Below are 24182 nucleotides of genomic sequence, written 5' to 3'. Positions count from 1 at the left end.
ACTTGATAAACACAGTCACAGTACACACATCCACTAGCCACTAGCCAGTGCCATATGATCAGTTGATTGCAATGGCCATGGCAAATTTAAAAAGAAACAAATGTACGCGTGATATATTATAGGTTTATATATAGAAAATAAGTATACATACAAAAACAAAATCACTTTGTTCGGCTGCTTCTTCCGGCTGAAGACACAAAAATATGGTAGGTGTAGGCCTTGTTTACTTCCACTCTAAAACCTAAATTTTTTCAAGATTTATCGGCACATTGAATTTTTAGACGTATGTATGGAGTATTAAATATAGACAAAAATAAACACTAATTGCACAGTTTAGTCGAAATTTATGAGATGAATCTTTTGAGCCTAGTTAGCCTATGGTTGGATAATAATTACCATAAACAAACGAAAGTGCTACAGTGTCATGAAATTTTTCACTTCATCAACTAAACACGACCATAGTCAAGTTTGGAGTTCGTGTCGCATCGTCCATAATATTTTAGCAATGTAATATCTTCTGCTAGCCTAGGACTTCCTATACCTCTACCTGGTCTTTCACCGCCTAGGATGCGGGGTTGCTCTAATGTTAGGCCTTGTTTAGTTCCAAAATTTTTGGCAAAATGAGCACTGTAGCAATTTCGTTTGTATTTGACAAATATTGTCCAATCATGGACTAACTAGGCTCAAAAGATTCGTCTCGTCAATTCCGACCAAACTGTGCAATTAGTTTTTATTTTTATCTATATTTAATACTTCATGCATACGTCTAAAGATTCGATGTGACGGGGAATCTGAAAAATTTTGCAAAATTTTTGGAGAACTAAACAAGGCCTTATATATAAAAAAAACTCTTTCTCTTAATGAAAGAAACGGGGGTTAATTAAGCACATTCGTCAAAAAATACTTAGAATTTGGAACATATCATAATATAACAATGCTACATCACAGTATATAACCCTATAATAAGGCTAAGGCCTTGTTTAGTTCCCAAAAATTTTGCAAAATTTTTCAGATTTTTCGTTACATCGAATCTTTAGACGTATGCATAGAGTATTAGATATAAATAAAAATAAAAAATAATTACACAGTTTGGTCGGAATTGACAAGACAAATCTTTTGAGCTTAGTTAGTCCATAATTAAATAATAATTGTCAAATACAAACGAAAGTGCTACTATTTTTATTTTGTAAAAAAAATTGGAAGTAAACAAGGCCTAAGTTTCATTATACTTGTCCCTCTTCTGATACGCGTACAAAAATTTGTTTCAGGATTTTATGTACTAGATTTCTTAAGCACATGTGTGTAGCTTTTTGTCGGAGTCACCTATACTGGCAAACAAATACTGTTTGCAACATATTTTTGTATTTCATGTATTGTATATGCTCTTCTCATGTGAGTCAAATCGATTTTTTACTTACAAGACTTGGATATGTTCACAACAAAACATATGTATTATTTGTTTAGTCTATTTAAATACCGTGTAAATATTATATAGTAGGACATCATTTTTATTTAATCAACTTTTTATTCAGTCTAATTGGCCGTTTAGTCTATTTAAATACTCTCTTTAATTTGAATAGTAGATAAACAGTAAGTGAATATACGTTTATCGCGTTTAGAAAAACATTCTCTATAACATTTGGATCTATCTACCGTGTCTTTTTTCAGATTTCAGACGGTAATAAAACTTCTTTATACATACAAGTATGCCTCTCGACTTGTATCCTGGTCAGAAACAGGGTACAGAAGCTCAGAAGTAAGGAGGGAAAAAAACAGTCTGGCAGGAAATACAGAACAGAAACCCAACCAAAAAAAGAAAAAAAAAGGGGGCAAATTTTTTTCATACGATTTCTGCGCCCTCTTCTTCGGCGTTTTCGCTACTCTACCCCAGCGAGCCCCGGTACGACCAACCCTCCCGCCGGCGCCGCCGCTCGCCGCGGGCCATGTACAAGCTCGGCGGCCGTGGCGGTGGGCGCGGCGGCAGCGGCGCGGCAAAGCGCCCGCCGCCTCCCCACGGCCGCGGCCGGGGCGGCGCCTCCTCTATCGGCGGGATGTCCGGGGCTCCCCGCGGTCGCGCCGCCGCCGCCACGCAGCCGGCGGGGCGCGACGAGGCGTTCAGCCTCGAGTCCAGCGGGCCGCCCGCCTTCGCGGCTATAATACGGCTGACGCCCGACCTCGTCGACGAGATCCGGCGGGCGGAGGAGGCCGGTGGAGGCGCACGCATCAAGTTCAACCCTAACATGTACAACTCGTCGGAAAACGTGAGCTTTTCCCTCACCCTCTGGCTTTCAGCTCTGTCTGTCCCTTTTGAGTCCCTCTTAAGTTTTAACCTAACAAATTTAGATACTTTTTAATATCCTGGTAAGTTGTTTTTCCTTCTTCTGGCACTTTTGCTGGGTTTGAGTGAGTTCTGTAATTTGCATTCACGCCAATCAAATTTAAGCATGGTACTGGCGAGATAGTTTGGATTGTCAGGGCACGATGATGGTTCTCTTCATCTAGTGTGATGGTCTTGGGGTATTTTGATTCGTACCGCGAGCTTGCATTGCTCCTGTCTCAGTGTATATGATTTAGATGGGTCAAACAGCATTTGGTTTAGTAATTTGCAATTCAAGCCTTCATATCATTGCTGTGTCTTATGCTCCAATTCAAGGCACACTGTTGCTTACTTTGCACTTACTTCGATTTGTCAGGGCAAAGTTGAATGTTTATTATATTCTCATTGGACATTTGTATTGTTTGGTTGGGACTTTGCTTAGTGATTTTCCTCAGGAATCTTGCGTTTTCCCATGCGTTATGGTCTTAGACTTCTGGCTATTCTTATTTATTTTAGGCTTATTGGAACAAGCACATTGCTTATTTGATGATTCTTTCAGTTCAGCTAAATTTCTTGTTCCATATGTAGCACATTGCTTATTTGATAATTCTTTCGGTTCAGTTCATTTTCTTGTTCCGTGTCCACATTTTCATTGTTTATAGCTGTACAATTAGTTCTTGTGTTGTTACATTTGGATGGCTGCTGAAAATCTTCCCTTAATGGTGATCCAGACCTAATGTAGCACAATCATGTCATATTTCAATTAGCTTTGTACTGTGGATCAGGAGTTGAAATATCAGCTCCGATGTTAGAGTACGTAAGAGGCCTATTGGGGCTATATAGCCAGCCTAGGCCCAATAGGCCTCTTACATATACATACTCTAACATCTGAAGTATAAGCAGACCCATCTGGCCTGCATAGATTGGATAGGCCCCCCTCTCTCGTAGCAGATTGTTTTCTTGTGTTTTATGAGTTGCCTATTTTTTTTCTCTCTATATATATGGAATCACCAACAAGTATGGTCAGTACTTCTGAAACAACAAAGAATACACATATTCATTTTGTCTTGAATGTCCAGCCCAAACTGGAATTGTGGAGGCTGAGTGCAGGATGCTTTAAAGAATTTCAAGGTTACAGTGCTTAGTTAAAATTGCCCTACTGGATCCAAACTAGATTTGTTTGACATGAGAACTTTTTTCAACATGATGATTGCACTTGTACATTTAATGTTTCAATTGGAGTACTCAAATCTTTTTTTTCTGCGTCAGGTTATAGATGTTAGTGGTAAAGAATTCAAATTCACCTGGGCATCTGAACGTGGGGAATTGTGTGATATTTATGAAGAACGTCAGAGTGGAGAGGATGGAAATGGGTTGCTTCTGGAGTGTGGCTCTGCTTGGCGCAAGGTGAATGTGCAACGCATTTTGGATGAATCAACAAAGAACCTTGTGAAAATGCGCTCAGAGGAGGCTGAACGTCTCTCAAAATCTCGAAAGTTTGTCTGCTTTCCCTGTTCTATAATCCTCTTGGTTTCTATTGATTTATGATAATCGTGATATGTAGGGTTTCAAAATTTTCTGTTTTATGATATTGTAGTTTTCTTCTCAACCGCTTATATATCAACTTTTCCGCCTGTAGATCAATCGTGCTGGATCCTGCCAATCCATCTGTCAAGAGTCAGGCCAAGTCAATGGCTGCTGCTGCTGTAGAAGGTCTTTCCTTTCAACTATGCCTCATGTTTCCTTTCTCAACATTATATTATGAGTTTATGATCTCTACCTGGATTCTGCATTCATAATAGAAATGCACATTGCTGCATGATTATTCTATGTCAGAATTTTCTATGTGCAATACTAAATACCAATTCTCAATTGGCTAATGTTAGTGGCTGTAATTACAATTTACTGATGTTATTATTCCAGGTAATCCACGAAGGATGCACTGGAAGCAGAAGAATGAATTTTTTAAGAAGAATAAAGGTTCTAATCCTGCTGGGTCATATTTTCTTTGTTTTATTTCGTTATATGTTTAACTCTGTGTATCGTTTGTTCGCCTGCTCCAGCTGCTGTTATCACCCCAACCAAATCAGTTTCCAAGGTGAAGTTATCTAACAATATTCCCAAAGGGAATATCTCAAGTTCACCTGCACCTTCTCCTGAACAACCTGGAGCAAGCAATCCTTCGTTTCCTGTTGGATCAGATGCAAATAATGAAGTCATAACACCTTATGATTTGAACAAAGGGGAAAACAGTAAATATGAGAAATCAGCTGCAAGTAAGATGTCTAACAAAGGTATAAATCGCCGAGCAAGTTCTCATGCTGCAAATGTGGATGATAATAATACAAATGAAGTACGAAGCTACTTGATATCTGTGCTCTCAAAAAATCCAAAAGGAATGGGCCTAAAGGTAATAAATCTCTCTTCCTGCACATGATATTAATCAAGTTCATGTGCAAATGGGAGAAGTACTCAGAAACTTCCTGCACTTGTTTGTAAAGACTCGTACCTTATTAATGTTGAAGGTGTTGGAACTTACAGTTCTGCACAGTTTGTTGCCTTTTCCTTTGGCTGTCAAACCCATTTGTATCTTGGTGCTTTCATCAAGTGGCATTGTCTCGATCTTGTGGTTTGATTATTTCTCTTTTACCTTTTGAACATAGTGCACAGTAACATTTGTTTGTTCAATCATACACGGCAAATGTTTTTTGTTTGTTATGTACAGTAAAAACTTTTTTTTTTCGTTTTATCATACTTTGTAGAAGCTTATGGACGTCATATTCCATTATTTTTTCCCCTGATTTTTAAATTGCATATTTCACTTAGTATTCCACGAAGATTTGTCTGATTTTGTGCTCACATGTTATGAATCATATGCAGGCCTTGGAGAAAGCTGCTGCAGATGCATTTCCAAATGCAACAAAGAAAATAGAGAGCGTCGTCAAGAATGTGAGTAATAAAACATTTTTTTTACCACGTCCTTTCCCAATTAGGAAAATTTTAAGGAATAAGGAATAAACTCACTTGACATTTGGATGTTCTTTCAGATTGCAAATTACCAAGGACCTGAGAGGTATGTTCTCAAACCAGGGTTGGAGGTAGAAAGCTCTAAAAGGCATCCATCTGAAGGAGTAAGGTATTATCGTTTGGTCCTTTTCCTCTCTCTCTCTCTCCCCCCTCTCTTGGATCTCGCAGAACATGGTTTTCATTATGTTCCTTCTGCAGCTTTAGACAATTATATCCCTATATGTATCTGTAATTCTACCATAACGCTTTAACAGACATCTATTGCTGTGTCTAGCAGATCCATCAGTGAGAACATTGAGGAATCTGCTCCAAGCCTAAAGATTGATGATCCTGATATATGTGAGAGGATTGACATTGTGGGCTCCCCACTTGCTGCAACAGATGGAAAACTCAGTAATGACAGTGAAGGTAAGGCTGGAACTTCCAGTGACAGTGGAAGTGATAGCGATAGCGATAGTGACAGCAGTGACAGTGGAAGTGATAGTGGGAGCCAAAGCAGAAGTGCTGCAGAAACTGGTAGCGGGAGCAGCAGTGATAGTGACAGTGATGCCTCATCAAGCAGTAAGGAAGGATCTGATGCAATTGTTGATATTACAAGTGATGATGACAAAGGAAATACAGCACATACAAAAGTAGTAGATGACCTTAATTTGTCTTCATCACCAAGAGATTTGACAAGACTTGATGTTGATGATGAACAAATTGACATTGGAACAAATCTTGACTACAGGAGTACATCACCCCATATTGATCTGAATAATTTTAATACTGGCAATGATGATGCAGCAGCAGAGGGCTTTAGTGCTGGCAACCTGAACAAGCCATCTGAAATGCCGGGAAGCAAGAACATGACAAGCACCAGAATAGATTCTATAGGAGGCGATAACAAGTATAATGAAATGTCTTTTCTGGACAACCTTTTTGATGACTCCATGAGAACAGCCAGTGAAAATTCACCCAAGGGGGAAGCTGGTCAATTGAGACCGCAGCATGGCAACAAGAGAAAATCAACATCAAAGGATGAATCAAAACTCGGCCCAGTGAGTATTGCCAAACCCAAATTGAAAAGGTCTTCTGGTAGTGAGAACTCCACAGCAAAGCCTGAGAGTGCCAAAAAGGTCAAAGCTGACATAGCATCGCCAATAGGTTCTTTATCAGAGCACAAAAGAAGTTTACCCCCTGAAAAACATACCAGTGATAGGTTGAACAAGGAGACAGGGAATGTTAGCCGCGATGCTTCACGGGATAGCAGTCCTGGCATGAAAGGAAGACCTTCGGCTCCTGGAAATTTACAGAGGATAGATCAGAGCCCAAATTTACCTGTCCCAACAATGCACTCTGAGAAAACAAAAGAAAATACTGTGAAATCAAGTTCGAAGAAAAAATCAGATAAGATGCAGAAACCATGGCATGGTATGGATGGTGACTTTGGGCCAGGTTATTCACATGGTGTAGATCACCATGCCAATTTTGATGGCTCTGATGATTCTTCCACAAGAAAAAGGAGTAGACATGGGAATCCTCTTATTGATGATAAAATGCTTAAGCGCTCGAAGGACGTTAATGTCAATGTAAATTCCATGAATTTAACCAAAGTTTCCAGAGAAATTGTTGTGCCTGATGAGATAACTGCTTTTCCTGAATCTAACGAAAGTAATGGTGAGCCATCAAATTCACAAAGAGATAATGTTGAGAGATCACCTTATGGTAAAAAAAAGCTCCAGAGAGAGCTCTCTGATCTTGAGTTGGGTGAACTTCGTGAGACTTCTTTGGAAAATGATGATGGAAGGATAAGGAAGCAATTTGAGAGAAATAGTTCCTCCAAGTCGCTTGATGCTAAATTAACTAGTGTAAATAACTCCTACCCCAGTATGAATGACAGGAAGGCTCCTGCAACTGTCTTTCATGATAAGAGGAAACCTTCACCTCAAGAATATGGAATTGGAGGCCATATACAGCAGGAAGGGTTTCCCAGGAAGGCAGCAGGGTATGAGTTTGATGATAATAGGCCTCAGCAAAGAGAAAATTTTCCAGACAACCAGCATTTGCCAAGGATTGATAATTCAGATTCTGAGAACGTAATATATCCAGATAGATCAGGAGAAAAAACAAGCAAAAGGGAAACTAGGATTGCACACGGTGGAATGCTAGAATATGCTGATATGCAGAAGAAGAAATCAACCTCAAGGCTTCCACAGAATGGTACTAATAATGTCATGGTGTCTCGAATGCAGAAATCAATATCCCCATCAGATAATGAGGAAAGGAGTAGGAATAACTCTTTGATTGAGACAGAGGCAGGTAGGAAGAGAAGGGACAGTTCTTCAGATGATGATAATTTATTTTTCTCCAAGTATGATAAAGATGCACCCGAACTTAAAGGTCCAATAAAAGATTACTCACAGTAAGTTCCAATATCCTCCACAATGTCAGTTTTATATCTCCTTGAAATATTTTGTTTAGTGCATTTTGACTTTTCCTCTACTTTTGTTGCTATAAACTGTGCTGATAGACTGACTTATCCTGCTCTCGAACTATTTGATATGATCTTGGATATTCCTACAGATCTTGAAATTAGTAAGTTGTGTGGTATTTATCAGACTAGAATATGCTTCTGTTTTCTCTTGGGTTCCCTCGCAGTCCAGCTTACCTTCTGAGAATGATTGAATTATATCAGCAGGCCTGGACCAGCAATATATAAATTTATAATTTATAATGCCTCTGACCTCCCCTCTTACTCTTAAAACTGTTTACACTTGGTCCCAATGCTTGAGGTATTTTCAATAGGCACTTTAATTTGCCTGTGTTGTCTAAAATATTATAGTTAGTATGATCATTCCTACATTTCAGTAAGGTGTCTGTATAATTTAATTATTCTTTAAATGCAAATTGTTGAAGCTCTTAGCTGTCAGTTTTCTATTTCCAAATAACTTTTGTTGTTTTTTAAACAAAATAACTTGTTTTTATGCATACAACCCATTGATTATATTCTTTTCCAGATACAAAGATTATGTGCAGGAATACAATGAGAAGTATGGGGTTTATTCTTACTTGAACAGTCAGATAGACAAAACTAAGTATGTGGTTTGAAGATCTTTCTGCACTTCATTTTTCTTTCCATTAGTCCATAACATAACAATCTCCTGGAACTGCTTTCCTTTTTAAAATGCAGGTCGGAATTTTTAAAGGTTCAGGATGATCTCAATGTTGCGAAAGAAAGAGACAAGGAACAGTATTATAACACTGTGGAAAGACTCAGAGACATGTATCGTGAATCAGGAGCAGTATGTTTTCTGCCTTCCCTGCCAATATACTTAACATGAATCCTGAAGGGGGGACCAAGTGGTCCTCATTCTGTGTTCTTGTCTTAAAAGTTTTCTATCTACATGCATCCTTATCCAACAAATAACTATTAAACAACTCTGCTATTGGGGTTATTAAGGGATGCTATTAAACAACTCTGCTATTTATTTAACTCTTGATTAGTAACTGAAGCTCTAAAGTGTGATTGTGAATGTTATCTCCTGCAGAGGCATAAATTGATGAAGAAGGTCTTCATTTTACTTCACGAGGAACTGCAGGTGTGTGATATCATGAGTAATAGTTTACTATGCAACTGATTATACCAAATTCTACTTCGGCTACCATTCTAGTTATCTGCTTTCTAATTTCCTGTTTTTGTTACCCCAGATTATTAAGCAAAGAATTAAAGATTTTACAGAGGCCTATTCAAATGAGTAGCTGCTTTACACTCATGACATGTGAGTTAAGTTCTAACTGATAATTTCCCTGAAGCACTACAGAACAACAGTCAACTGAGGTCCGATGTTGAACTGCGTTATTGATCTGTGGCAATTATGTAGGTCATTTGCAATTGCGATTCAGAGGCTGTCACTTGTCAAGGCTGATAACGTCTGGGCATCAGCATTATGCTTTGCCTTTGTAGAAGTTTGCTTGGCTTGGAAAGATTCAGTCAAAGGCGCATATCACAGGAAACCTGAGAGACACCGTGATTCTCAGGATCACCATGCTGAATTTGATAGTCATCACGGTGAAGTGGAGGCAAGGACAGTTCAAATATCAATGACGTTGCTGGACACCTCCGATGCAATGCATGGGGGAGACAGCCCTGATTCATCACTCGGGGAGGAAGTGATGTCTGAGGAAGCGAGGAGGCCTTAAATCAGCAGTTTTGCAGCTAGTTTGGCGCTGTGACCGGGTGGTTCTCTTTGTAGATGTTTTGTATTTTTTTGTTAACCCCCTGTGAAGGGCGAGATCTCTCCTCTCCTGTCATTGTACATCACTTTGTATTAGTGTGATCCAAACTGAAGCAAATTGCTAACTGTGTACATATCTGTAGTGCCGATAGAGAAGAAGTCTGTAGTGCCGATAGAGAAGAAGTTTTGAAGGAGGGAGAGAAAACTCTTACATTTTTTATCGCATACATCAATTCCTTAATGTTGCAGTTCAGTTTCTGAAATATGCTCTGCAGTATATTCGACCAATCCTGATGAACAATTCCAGACCATATGGAAATTTGGATCTTTAAACTGGCTCTCTAGAACTATTTAGATCCTCAAAATAGGTACACAGTCCTTTCTTAACTTTTTACATATAAAGATGATCTCTATTCTTTGAAATTTTCATGGGGAATCAGCCTTCGTTCTTTACAAATACTTAGGCCTTGTTTAGTTCGCAAAAATTTTGATTTTTAGTTACTGTAGCATTTTCGTTTTTATTTGATAAATAGTAACTAGGCTCAAAAGATTCATCTCACAAATTACAGATAAAACTGTGCAATTAGTTTTTATTTTCGTCTATATTTAATGCTCCATGTATGCAACCAAAGATTTGATATGACGGAGAATTTTGAAAATTTTTGCGAACTAAACAAGGCCTTATATATGTACATGCAAAAGTATAGGCAAATGCATAATTGTAACAACCCAAATAATTCTAAGCAAGTTATGGAGCGTATACATGTGCATCATGCTTCCGATTTTATTTTCAAATTTAGATTTTTTTTGGTATATGCTTTGTGAAAGAACTTTTGTTTTCACCAAAACACTTATGATGGGTTATCACATGATAAGACACTTCTTTTTGAATCTGGATTTTAGATGATTTTTGTTCATGATAATTCTAAGCAAGTTATGGAGCGTATACATGTGCATCATGCTTCCGATTTTATTTTCAAATTTAGAATTTTTTCTTTGATATATGCTTTGTGAAAGAACTTCTGTTTTCACCATAACACTTATGATGCGAAATCACATGATAAGACACTTCTTTTTGAATCTGGATTTTAGATGATTTTTGTTCATGTTTTTGAAAACCGTTTGGGGCTAAAAAAGTTAAATATAGCTTTTGGGAAGAAACTGAAATTACAAACCACAAACAGATATAATGCAATCCTAGCAGAACGGATCACATTTAACCTATAACATTTACTTAAAATTAAAACTTCCTTGTTAAGATCTCTAGTTTCATATTTTGGATCGCCAAGAGAAAAAGTACGCATGGCTGGAACTGAATAAGGAATGTCTTCCCCTCATGCTGTGCGGAACCTGGCGACGAAGACGTTGGTGATGCACCAGTAACATAGTACTTAATCTAACATCTAGTTCTAGATATCTTATATATTTTCAATTTACGTTAACATCGTCATACAAACTGTCCATGTTAATATCTATCTGGATGTGACTATGACAACACATAACACATGTATTTATATCTTTATTCAAGCTAGAAAGTCAGCAAGTTACATCATACTTACATGTATATTTAGTTGTCCATATTAGAGCAACTCCAACAGATATGTTATCCATATTATCTAGGCTATTTCTATATTTCCAAAGCAAAAATTAAGCAGGTGTGCTATCTGGTTTGCTAAAATAGCAAGTTTGCTATTACTAAACTTTCGCTTGTCATATATAGTATGCCGTTCTCACTGGCTATCCTATACAAAGGCTGTTATGAAACTCTATGCTATATCATATCCACTAATATGAATTATGATATTTATCAGTTTATATAAGTAAATATAAGTAGTATAATTTTATTCCAAATCATGTGCTATTCTTAGCAATGCATAGAATATCCTTTGTTCTAACGAGGGCAATGGCAAGGAGAGGACACGTGCAGGAAAGACCTTCGCGAGGCAGATGGCTAGCACACCCGTTCTCCTTTTGGCAAGTGAGATGCCAAGATAGAGAATACAAATTTTGAAGATCAAATTGAAGACTAGGGAATTTCTAACATAACTTGAATTTATCAGCACAATTTATTAGGGATTGTACATTATTCTTCTCTCACAATAAGTTAGTGAATAGTTTTTTCAGCATCAAACATAAACTAAAATTCAGCGAAACAAACATGTGGTTGTTGTGTTTCTGTGGGATTGACATACTTCCGCCATTCTAAAAGCAATATAGATCTAGCGTAGCACCAAATTGAACCATTATGAATTTAATCAACTTTATATAAACAAATATATCAATATCTATGGTATGAAATTAGTGAGATCAGATTTACTGTAAAATATTTTTTATATATATTTTATGTCATAAATGTTACTCTATTTGTTCCAAATTCTGAGATACTTTGGATTTTCTAGACATAGTATAAGCTAAGTGTATAACAAAAACTATGTATGTAGAAAATTAAAACGTCCTATAATTTAAGATAGAGAGAGTAGTATTACTTTTTATAAATAGATAATAATTTGATTAAAGGTAGATCTATTATATCCATTTTAGGAATTTAGGATAAAAACAGCAACATAATCATTAATGGTTGTCTTGGAATTTGACGTTTCTATCACTTAAAAAAAAAGTCCAAGAAAGTTTTTTGGCATCCCGTTTCATTTAAATTCTCACAGGACATGAAGATTGGCGGTTGCCTAAACCCAAATGATGCCTAGAAGTCCAAACATGTAATTGCAAAATACACTCAAGATTCTAAAAAGCCAAACTACATTAAGTCATCAATTGTACTAGATGCCGTTTCAGTCCAATTTCAAAGCTACTGCAGTAGTTTGCTCGCTAGCTAGGGCCTAGTTTAGTTCAAAAAACGTTGCATTAAATTTTGCGACACATGTATGAAGCATTTAATATAGATAAAAGAAATAACTAATTATACAGTTTATCTGTAATTTGCGAGATAGATTTTTTGAGTTTAGTTAGTCCATGATTGGACAATATTTATCAAATACAAACGAAAATACTACGGTATCCATTTTTGCAAAAAAAAAAACAAGGCCTAGGCTGCTGCAAAAGCGAGCACACGATAAGGGCATATTTGAGATCCCCCAATTTGTCCAATTTCTGCATGATTCTCACGAAATTCATGCATTCTAAATAGTCTAGAACTTAGTTTAGAAATGCCTTTTCTTTTTTTAAGAACTTCCTCACTCAAATCTACGAGCAGCAAATTTTTGCAGCCTATTGCCTCACATGATTAGTCTTTTATTGGACACCCATGATTCTAAGTTCGCTTCTAAGGTCCTCTTGAGATGGACTAGGACTAATTATAATCATGATTAAAAATTAGTCAACTAATAGCTAGTCCATACATATTTAGATTCTAAATTAATAGTTGGGTTCTACATACTAGAACTTGTTAACTCCCTGATAGTTGGATCCTGAACTAATTATTAGGTTCTATAGAAATAGACTAGTTGTTAGTCTCTTATAGTTAGGTTTTATAGACTACTCCCTCAAAGACCAAAAACACATTTAATTCTCTCTCTCAGCACTAGTACTACTGCATTAATGTCTATGAAAGAGCACGTTTTGTATTATGAGACATGACTAAAAAGTAGTTACGTCTTATATATTAGGACGGATGGAGTAGTAAATTACTAACAATTAGTTAAGATTTTGACTAAACTTTAGCTCATTAATTAGTGTCTAATCATTTAAAATTAAACTTTATTAGCCAATACTAATCCAAGAGATCCAAAGACCTAAAACCATCTTAATCCAAGGGCATATAAAAAGGGGAAAAAGGGAAAGGCGGTGGTAGGCCCCACCTGGCAGGCCACGCCTCGTTCAGCGGTGGCTGCACGCGTGTCTGGCCGGCTGGCCCCACTCCCCCACTTCAGACCCGGGGGCGCCCTCTCTCTGTCTCTGGAACCCTTCCCAGCCTTCCTGTTCCTGGAACCCAGACCTCATCAACCCTTCCTCCCCTACCCTCGAGCCCCGAAGGGCGCAGAGTGTCCAGAAGCATCCCCCCACTCGGCCCGCGGCGATCGCGCGGAAACTGGCTGCTGGCGACGCGGGAGAGGGAGAGGCGGCGAGGGTTAGCTGGAGATGGACGAGGCGGAGAAGCTGAGGTGGCCCTTCTCGGACGGCAGCGTCACCGATCTCCTGGACGCTCGCAGCCTCCACGGCTCCCCCGTAAGGCCCCTCAGAGCAGCAAACCCTTGAGATTTCTCCTAGCGCTTTAGGCGGCATTTGTGCTTTGCTTTGGGATCGAATTGGCCGATTCGTCAGGGTTCGTGTCGGCGAATCGATGGGGCATGAGTGATTGGCGGGGCGGTTTTGGATGAGTTAGTGGGTGTTGGGTTCCATTTCCGGATCGGTGCTTTTGATTAGGTTGAAACTCACAAGGGTTTGTGGACATGGAGGAACCAGCTGCTGTTTCAGTGCTTTCGATGTGGCAGCCTGATACGGATACCAGTAGTTGGATTAGAATAGCGGTTTGCTATATACCTTATCTGTCTTTAGGAATTCATATTCGGGCCATTTCTGAAATGCAGCAGCATCAAGTTGACTTTAGAATTGTTGCTCTTTATGCGGTGCAAACCTGAAAATAATACAAAAGAACATAGATTGATCAATTCTCGGCGGCTGTGAGATCTTTAGGTAATTGTGAAATGATATGGCCTTTTGTACATAATTATATATACATGGAGCAATGGATTAATTGAGTGATGTTTTTCTTACAAAAAAATACCATATGTTCTGTGTGCAGTGTGTGCATACTGGTCCTTACAACCTAATATGTGGCATGCTCTGCGCAGTAGTTCTTTTCCTCTCAACTTACATATGTATGGTGACTTATGGACCAGTCATAAATACATGGGCATCAATAATTATTTATTTCTTTAGGAAACTATATTTAGAATTTATAAAAGAAGGCAACAAACATCATATAAGCCTATGAACAAATTGATCCACCACCTGAAGCATGTCATCTGTGTTAGAAAGAGAGCAATGAAAAGGAAGCCCAGTTTGTCTATTTACAATCCCCCCAACTATTCACATTCTTCTTTACTTATTAGTTATCAGGCAAAGAGGTCTGGTCCAGCATCACCATCAACTGAAACATTCACGACTAAGGGTTTTCTTTTATTTAAATTTAATTTTATATCGGTCGGCAACTGCTTTCCTGGCAGCATTACTTGGTTATATATTACTCCCTCCATTCCAAATTATAATTCGTTTTGGTTTTTCTAGATACATAACTTTTGCTATGTATCTAGATATACACTATGTCTAGATACATACCTTTTACTATGTATCTAGAAAAGCTAGACCGACTTATAATTTGGAACAGAGGGAGCATATCTTGAATTATCAGGACACTTAATTGTATCTTTTATACTGCTTTGCTCTTGCATTCTGTAATTTTGCATGCCTTAGTTATGGTTTAAGCCAAAGCATAATGCAAGTGCAACTAATATATTCTCGTTTGCAGGACATTAAGAAAAAAGTACAGTTCCATTCTTCTCTAGTGCAAAAGCTTGCTTTGGAAAAGGAGATGGAGGTATCTAACTAACATTTTCATTCATTGTCTTACCATGCGCATTAATATATATGAATGAATCTCATGTTGGCGTGCTGGACTTTATGTGTTCTGTTGAGTAAAAAGCTGAAGCTACTTGCTCTTGCTTACTTTTTATGATGTACTTCTTTCTTTTGTGGTATTGAACAGGGTCATGCAGGTTGTGTGAATGCTATCGCGTGGAACTCAAGTGGTTCGCTTCTTGTATCAGGATCAGATGACACTAGAGTAAGTTTCTAAGCCTAGATTGGTTAGCTAACATGATTGTTTTTCACGATCTTTTTTATTTATTTGGATTCTCACTTCTCTATCTGAATTATAGTACCTGGAACTCTGGAAGTGGCTTTGAGTGGTTTATGAACTTCTTTTGTCTTTTGCATTTATATGCCTTGGTGTTTTCCCTTACAGAAGGACTAAGTCATAAGGTTAAATGATAGTATCTATTGATATAGGTAGTGCATGGTAGTCTTTTCTTGTATATGTTACAGGACAGACCATTGTGGTTAATTGTATTGTGGATCTTGTCTTTGAAAGGTGGCATGGTAGTGTGTGTATGCTTTTACAAACATAAGAAGTTATCTTGGTTTTCATTTGGGTATCTGGATTTTAAGCTGTGGACCAAAGGAATAAAAAGAATTTTTTTAGGAACGTGACCATCTTCTTATGAAAAGAGATGTAGCTTCAGTAGCCCTTAGTTTTTTCCTATGTGACTTGCTTTAATATTTTATGGCATGACCTTGAACTAGGAAAAGATTCTTGACAAATGGTTAAGTATTGGTGACTACTTGTTCTGCAGATTAACATCTGGAATTATAATAACCGAGAGCTGGTGCATGATATTGACACTGGCCATTCTGCAAATATCTTTTGCACAAAGTTTGTCCCAGAAACATGTGACGAAGTAGTAGTCTCTGGAGCAGGAGATGCAGAGGTACACCTACCTCCTACCTCTTTCTTTTTTTTATAGTTTTGTATTCCCTGTTATCTTGGGTCTTTCTTCAACTCAATTACTAATTTCTTTACAGGTTCGTGTTTTCAATATGTCTCGATTAAGTGGAAGAAGGCCTAGAGAAATTTCTATGGAACCAACAGCGGTTTACCAGTGTCACTCGAGAAGGGTCAAGAAACTAGCTGTAAGTTAGCATGCTGATGGGGCATTGTTTCGTATTTGAAATTCTAGAGCATGACAAAATTTTCATTTAATTTTGACAATTCTGAAAGAAGTCCTGGATGAACTGCTTTTTGGAAAACTTGCAAGTTTTTCTTTAGAACAGCTGACATCCTGACATATTGCTCCGCTCTAAATTTGTTCTCCGTATCTGCATGTGTAGACATTGATGTGTTGCATTTTCTGTGTTATCATTTGAGATGTGTTCTGCTCACCCATGCGCTTATATTTTCTACTTTTTTGAGCCTCTGCATTGTAATACTTTTGTTTGTTGCCACATGTAGGTTGAAGTTGGCAATCCTAATGTAGTGTGGAGTGCAAGCGAGGATGGTACTCTAAGACAGCATGATTTTCGGGAGTGTAGTTCCTGTCCTCGTGCAGGATCTGCTAACCAGGAATGCCGTAATGTGCTTGTGAGCATTCTGTACTTCTTACCTTGCTGTGTTCTACTTGTGGTTGCTTCACTGCATTCTTGATGTGGAGCATTGCATTTTAGTCTGTCCAGCTTATGCTGTTCAATTTCTGTCAATAACTTTTCCTTTGTTTTAGATATTTCGAAATATAATAATGGCAATCCAAATTATACTTTGGGGGTATTTTGTTTTTTTATATATATTTGAAATGCTATGTTTGTAATTTACTTCAGTTTTTCAGAACTTTTGGAGGTATCTGGATCTGGACATCATTTTCTGCCTTGGAATCTATAAATCTAAGAAAAAGTGAACTCATAATGCTTCATTTGTTGAAAAAAATCACTTGTAGCTTTGTGTTCAGTATTCTGTGCTTCTCATGCACCTGCTTATTAATTGATTTATACCAGTAGTCCATTTTTTCTCCTGGATTCTATTTGAATTGCATGGATAAGTCTGCTTGAAGAATGAAGATAAATGCTTGCTACTAATATTAGCTGATCTAGACATCTAGTTATGGACGTGGTTTTGATTTTATTTTCTGCACTACACATTTTTGGCAGCTTGATCTACGATGTGGAGCAAAGAAGTCTTTAGCTGATCTACCCAAACATCCTTTGGCACTGAAGTCTTGTGACATTAGCTCTGTTTGTCCCCATCAAATCCTTGTTGGTGGGAGGTAACCACTTCTTGTCATCAACAGTCACTACATAACGAGCCCTTTCTGTTTTATACCTGACTAATGACTAGCACTTCTCTGCTACATGATGTTCATGCAGCGATGCATTTGCTAGGCTGTACGATAGGAGAATGCTTCCACCATTGAGCTCATGTCAAACCAAAAGGAAGCCACCGACATGCGTTAAAATGTTCTGCCCATTGCATCTTGCTGACAGTGTGAGTTCATTCTTGCATTTGATGTTATGCTGTGTTGTTTCAGTTGCTTATGATGAAGTCGGCAATCATTGTAGCTTTGCTTGTATGAAGTCAATAATTGTAAATCCTATATGTATGTGCTACAAAAGTTATCATGTGAGAGGGAAACATGGTAAAGGTACTTATTTTTTCTGATTCCTCCCTTGAGCCAGAGAGCATTTGTAGAATGGTGTGATCAGTTTCGATAGTTCTGTTCTTATTATGGTAAAAATGCCTCCATACCATTGAACTACTTTGATGATTGCCAAAATACAATCCAAAGTTGTGACACTGCCAAAACATCTGCTGGACGCCTGGACCCACTGGCCATAGACAAAATGATGTTATTTTGGTGACATAACTCATAACTTTGGATGGTATTTTGGCAACTGGGTCTCAACTTCATGCCATAATGGCAATGAGTCTTAACTGTCTTATTTTATACTCCATTCCAAATTATAAGTTGTTTTGGCTTTTCTAGGTACATACCTGTTGCTATGTATCTAGACAGTGTATATTTGGATACATAGCAAAAGTGTTGTACTTAGAAAAACCAGAACTACTTATGATTTGGAACTGAGGGAGTAGAAAATACTAGGTCTAGTGCTTTTATGCTTGTTCACAGTACTCCACTTCAATGAGTTTGCCTTGAACTATAGTTGTGTTCTTCTCGTTGAATTTCTGCCACTGATTTGTTATCAGAAGAAGACATATTTGCACCTTACACATGTTGCATTCAGCCCAAATGGGAAGGAGGTTCTTTTAAGTTACAGTGGTGAACATGTTTATCTGTTCGATGTTGACCCAGGTATTATAAAATAACTCACTTTGTGCTTTTTTGTTGTGTCTATTAGACACTTCTAGTCCATGTGCCACTGTTTCAATTCAATGACATGTACAATGCTGATATGTTTATAATGTTATCCGTGCAGATAATATGAGTTCAGTTAGATACACAGCAGACTATGTACGGGAACAATTATTTGTACCCCCTTTCCACAAAGTACCAACAAAAGAACATGCAAAAGAAAAGAAGCCTTCAGTAAATACAACTTCAAGAAATTTGTCTAGGGTGAGAAAAATGACATCACCATGTTTTACCATATCCGTATCTTGGTCTGCGACACATATTGAACCCCTGTGCCTTTCTTGGCACCCGTTTCAGGTAGATATGTGCAAGAAATTTATGCAAGTCGCAGCAAGATCTCTGGAGACAAGCAAGAACTTAATGCGTGGGATTGAAGCATGCAGTGAAGTTCTTGAATCAATGAAACCTGATATTGATGATGACATGAGGCATGAATTTTTGTGTACTCGAGCAGCATTGTACCTAAAGGTTTGTCTGCTTTCTTTATCATTTGTGAGAGCTCTGTTCCACATTCAAAGTAGGGATCATAGAATTTTGATCTACAGAGGAAGTGGAAAAATGATGTTTACATGGCGATTCGAGATTGCAATAGAGCGCGGAAGATTGATGCCACATCATATCAAGCACACTTACATATGGCTGAGGCACTATTGCAGGTAAGCATCAGTAAATCAGTTAGAACTCAGAACAACATATGGATTTACTGTCAAATAGTCTGGTACTTTTGTATCTATACGGAATTGGTCAAGTCTGCCTTGAGTATGTTCTTTTAGAATATTAAGTTTCACACTAGCATGAAGGGTTTGATAAATTTTTAAGGAAAATATGATCATAAACAATCTCTTACTTGAGGGGCCTCAATTATCCCAATAAGCTGTCCTTTTTTGTTTAATTATGTCATCTTCTTTTGGTTTTGTTAGTCCTGTATTGAATATAGTTGGTTTTAAAATTGTTGACTTTGGAACTTGCTAATGGAATTCAAATCCTCGTTTAAATGAGCTTACGATTACGAAATAGGATGACAATAACCTTCCATCTCATAAATAGCTGCCATGCCTTGTGTAGTTAGGAAGACTGAAGGAGGCATCTGAGTATGCAGAGGTGGCAAATAGTCTTCTTCCACCTCATTGTCAATTGAGTGAGCAGGTGGATGATTTCAAGCAACGTGTTGCTTCAGGTGAGTACATGCACAATAACAGCGTAAACTTTTTATTTTGCTGTAATGCTTTGTGGCTTTAGCATATGTTCTGATTATTTTGGAGATTATGTGTATTCTAAATGGCCAAGAAGATGCTTTTCTTGTGTCTAATGAACTGTGCTTATTAATCTTCCTTATATGGTAGCTGTTTCCATGAACATATTTAGGTTGTTCACTGATAAACAGATGAACATATAATTTACTTCTTGTGAACATGCATTTGCTTTTTTCCCCCCCCATCTGTCCGTTATTCTTCTTTCTACTTTCATGCCTTCGGTGTTGAAGTTGATGAATTGAAATTTTAAACATGTGTTGCTCTTGTTTATTTTAATGGATTTCTTTTGTGCAAGCAGCTGAGCTTGAGAAGAACAGAACAGATCAAAATGGGAACTCCAAAGCTGATACTAATGGAAAATTACGCTCATTGAGTGATATATTATTTAGACCCGATGTTGGTGGTTCCTCACAGGAGGGACGAGAAGATTCAGATTATGATGATGAAATGGAATTGGACTATGAGACATCGGTATCTGGTGATGAAAGCCGAGAGAATGATCAAGGTGTTTTCCGGGGTAGTTTAAGTTTCCGATTTCATCAAAGAGAGGATCAAACCAATGAACACACTGATGAGAATGGGTTAATTGAGTCTGCTCAAACCGATGATTCTGCTTTTCAGGTATTCTTTGTTTCCTTTATTCTTACCTTTTTCTTTCTATACCTAATAATGTGCATGCATTTAATGCTGTTGGCCTGTTGCATGGAAATTCACAACTTGTGCAATGCAGTCAGATGTTGCCATTGATATGAAACAAAGATATGTTGCACACTGCAATGTAGGGACAGATATAAAACAAGCCAGCTTTCTTGGCGAGCAAGGTTAGGCTATTTTTTGTTGCATTGTTGTATTTTTTCATCTATGGATTTTATAATAGCAGAAACCATTCGTGTAAGACTAAGAGAGAATTGTTCTGTGTTGTACTCTCTGTCCCAAAATAAGCGCTCATCTCGTACTTCGAGGAGTCAATTAATCATAATTTTAACTAGATTTGTAGAAAGTAGTATCAACATTTGTATTTCGAAATAGGTTTACTATGAAAATATATGATGTGATTAATCTAATGATATCTATTTGGTACCATGAACATTAATACTTTTTTTTGTATATATTTAGTCTAAGTTTGATTGACTCCTCGAAGTGCAAGATGAGCACTTATTTTGGGACGGAGGAAGTAGCCTTTAGTTAAATACTGTTGTTTTGAAGGTAATATAAAGATGGATTGTATTGCAAAATCTGGAGTCTGGACTTACCTAAAACTTACTGTGCATAAGTGCCTCTATTGGCTCTGCCTTATGAAATTCATGAAATAAACATAGCTCGGGTCAATAAAAATAGTAAATGTCCTTGCCGTGTGGACACATTGAAATGGCCAATCTTCCTGTGAAACAACCTATTGGATTGAAGATTTGTTGGTTAAGGTGAGCTTGTCCACGTGGTTCTTGACTCTTGTGCTTTATTCCTCTTACAACAGGGGAGTTCATTGCCAGTGGAAGTGATGATGGTAGATGGTTCATATGGGAGAAGAGAACAGGAAGGCTTATTAAAATGCTTGCAGGGGATGGAGCTGGTAATTATATTTCAACTTCCTTTTCTGATACCTTTTTAATACTGCTTCTCATGTGTTTTACATTTTCCATAGTCGTGAACTGCATACAGTCTCATCCCTTCGATTGTGCTGTTGCAACAAGCGGAATCGATAACACGATAAAGGTATATAATCTATATTTCTAGATGCAATTGATTATACAATACAGTGCTGTTTCCCGCATTCCATAAAAGGACTTCTATGTTCATATATGCAACAACTGTATCACTGACATGTGACATGTTGGCCCTGGTCCTTCATCTCAGCCTTGCAATGAGCGAGTGGTTGTGACATGTCATTGTTCAGTGGTACTCCATCGATTCCAAAATTATAAGGCGTTTTGGCTTTTCTAGCTATATTTTTTTAGGAAGCTTTTCTAGCTGCATTGTTTTATTATGTCTCTACACATAGTGTATATCAAAGTGCATAACAAAAGCTATGTATCTAAAGCCAAAACGTCTTATAATTTCGAATCGAGGAGTATATTTTCTCTAAAATAGATCCACATATTCTTTTTCTCTGAAACAGGTTCTACTGATGCACTTAATGGCTCACTCTGTTTTTATTTTGTTATTAGCTATGGACACCTGATGCAAATGCTACATCTATGGTTGCTGGACCAGAACTTGATGTATTAAGTGCCATAGAGAATAATCAGCGGAAGTTATGTCGGAACCGTCAAATTGTACTGTAAGACATCCAAGCTTTACTACACACTTGATACCTTACTGTGATTGCTGTTCTTCAATCAAATTATCGAAAGTAATATTTGACACAATTCCGCCATTTTCTTCCGGTCTCAGAAATCTTTGAAATTAGGTCAGCAGTAGATTTTTTTTGGTTGTGCATTACCACATACACCTTGTATGTTTGCTTTTGGCTTACTCAATTTTCGTGGTTTTCATGAATTTTGCAACAATTCAATTTGATTGTAAAAGGAGAAAGAATAGCTAAATTGAATTATATAAACACATGTGCTTCTCTCCGTGGCTGATGTTACTCACCCTGCCATGACTTGTGTCTAATACTCTAATGTAATGACGTTGACTAAGCACAGTGTGTTTGTATTATCTTTTAGTTCTGATTTGGAGAAGACTACATATTATATGCAGGCCTTTTGAATTTTTGGAACGATTCCGGATGCATGAGTTTTCTGAAGGTTTCGAGTGTGCCCAGAGCTGATTTACTATCGCTGGAGTTGCTGAGGTACTTGTATTCACATAAAAATTAAGGCATCCAGAGGAATCAGTTTGCTAAAGTGAGCTAAACACAATTACACCTTTTGTTTTAGCTTTTCCAGGAAAAATGTTTTAGTTGGAAGAATGATATCATCCAAGCTACAAGCAGCCTATGTTTGAATTAGTGAAATCGCGAGGCCTTGTTGCGATTATAGAGTGTAGACACACCTGGATAGACAAGCAGGTGGGCCGGTGCTGAAACTATTACTTGAGATGTCAATAAATACTGGAATTATGTTGTGGTTTGGGGTGGTATAATGATTCATACGCGTGTGCAAAGCTGTGTGGATTCATTCCCTTGTACAGATTGTAGATAGGTGACATTTTGCAATAAGTGAAAATAACATATGTACATGTGCAGTATTGTCTGCGTGCCGCAGTTAGGTCATTCCAGTTTGTGGACGTGGTGTAGAAACTGTGTTATTGTATAACACTTACTTTTTATTTGCTATATATATTTTGTCTATTTTCTTAGGCTTAGGTAAGGTGTATTGCCTTTTGTACGTCCTGCGTATGTTAAGGTTAGGAATATCCCCTTTTTGACGTATGATGAATAATCAATGAATGAGACCACTGGAGATGGCCTTTGTGTGGACATATATGATGTCAAATTTGAGTGATTGGACGTTCGGAAAATTAATGGTTTTGGTCGCAAGAAAATCGAATTTGCTATAAAAAGTTGCTTTCAAAAAACAGAATGGTTTCCACTCTTTGATGTAAAATTTGGTTGTTAGAGCTGTCTAATGATATATTATGTCTTTTGTAAATGATGACTCATATTCTTGTACGGAATGGAGTGTTCGAAAACCACAGCAGCTCGCAGCCTGGAAACAAACAATGAGAAGATGATGGTTGGCATCACGCGGCCTCGGTTTCCCCAAGCTGTTGTGTGTTGTATACCACTCAGGGAGTAGGGGACGGGACCATGTGGTGCTTGCTTGCCGGTCCTATCCGGAAGGCTCTAGCTAGCCCCCTAGCAATACTTGAGCGATACCGATCCGCATGCAGCTAAATGCCCCTCTACTTCTAGGTTCAGCAACGCACGCCCGGGCCACTTAGGCCTTGTTTAGTTCAACCAAAAACTTTTTAAGATTTTTCGTCACATCACATGCATGAAACATTAAATATAAACAAAAATAAAACCTAATTACACAGTAATCACGAGATGAATGTTTTGAGTTTAGTTAGTCTATAGTTAGACAATAATTATCAAATAAAAACGAAAATGTTACCGTACTCAAAATAAAAAAAAATTGAAACTAAAGAAGGCCTTGCCCACTACCTTCTGCCGGTTGGCATGTCGGCGCGGCGAGGCCAGCCCGCGGATTAGACCTCATCAACCATCATTACATATATTCTGGTTTCCTTTGGACCAAACAAAACCCTCGTCAACTTGTGTCTCTCAACTTGCACGCCTGCCGCTGCGAAAAAAATAGGTTCATCGACGCAAGAGTCAAGACAAAGAATGATATGGTAATCTCAGTATTACGTGCATGCGGGCACCCATCATTATCAAATCAAGTCATCAGAATCAGAAGAAGTCGAAATTTGCCACTAAGCTAGTTTAGTTAACGTGAAGCACTAGCTCGCGTCTTGTTTAACAACTCTC

General features: G+C 37.9%; 1 protein-coding gene across 1 annotated transcript; it reads left to right on the top strand.

The window, feature by feature from the left end:
• LOC8057643 lies at positions 1809-23168 on the top strand. Its single transcript, XM_021453397.1, has 33 exons — positions 1809-2261; positions 3587-3813; positions 3957-4030; positions 4241-4297; positions 4381-4727; positions 5198-5266; positions 5365-5453; positions 5622-7748; positions 8344-8421; positions 8517-8628; positions 8875-8925; positions 9035-9081; positions 9208-9496; positions 13651-13743; positions 15047-15115; positions 15284-15361; positions 15930-16064; positions 16159-16266; positions 16586-16714; positions 17275-17390; positions 17491-17608; positions 18329-18434; positions 18559-18698; positions 18792-18962; positions 19040-19150; positions 19560-19671; positions 20046-20368; positions 20478-20568; positions 21222-21317; positions 21390-21460; positions 21913-22025; positions 22448-22541; positions 22627-23168. The coding sequence occupies exons 1-32, from the start codon at positions 1944-1946 to the stop codon at positions 22515-22517; spliced, it is 6135 nt and encodes a 2044-aa protein (XP_021309072.1). The 5' UTR covers positions 1809-1943; the 3' UTR covers positions 22518-22541; positions 22627-23168.

This window comes from Sorghum bicolor, chromosome 1, assembly GCF_000003195.3.
Source record: "Sorghum bicolor cultivar BTx623 chromosome 1, Sorghum_bicolor_NCBIv3, whole genome shotgun sequence".
Lineage (NCBI taxonomy): Eukaryota > Viridiplantae > Streptophyta > Magnoliopsida > Poales > Poaceae > Sorghum > Sorghum bicolor.
Note: the sequence above shows the minus strand (reverse complement) of the source record. Positions and strands in the feature narration are given on the sequence as shown.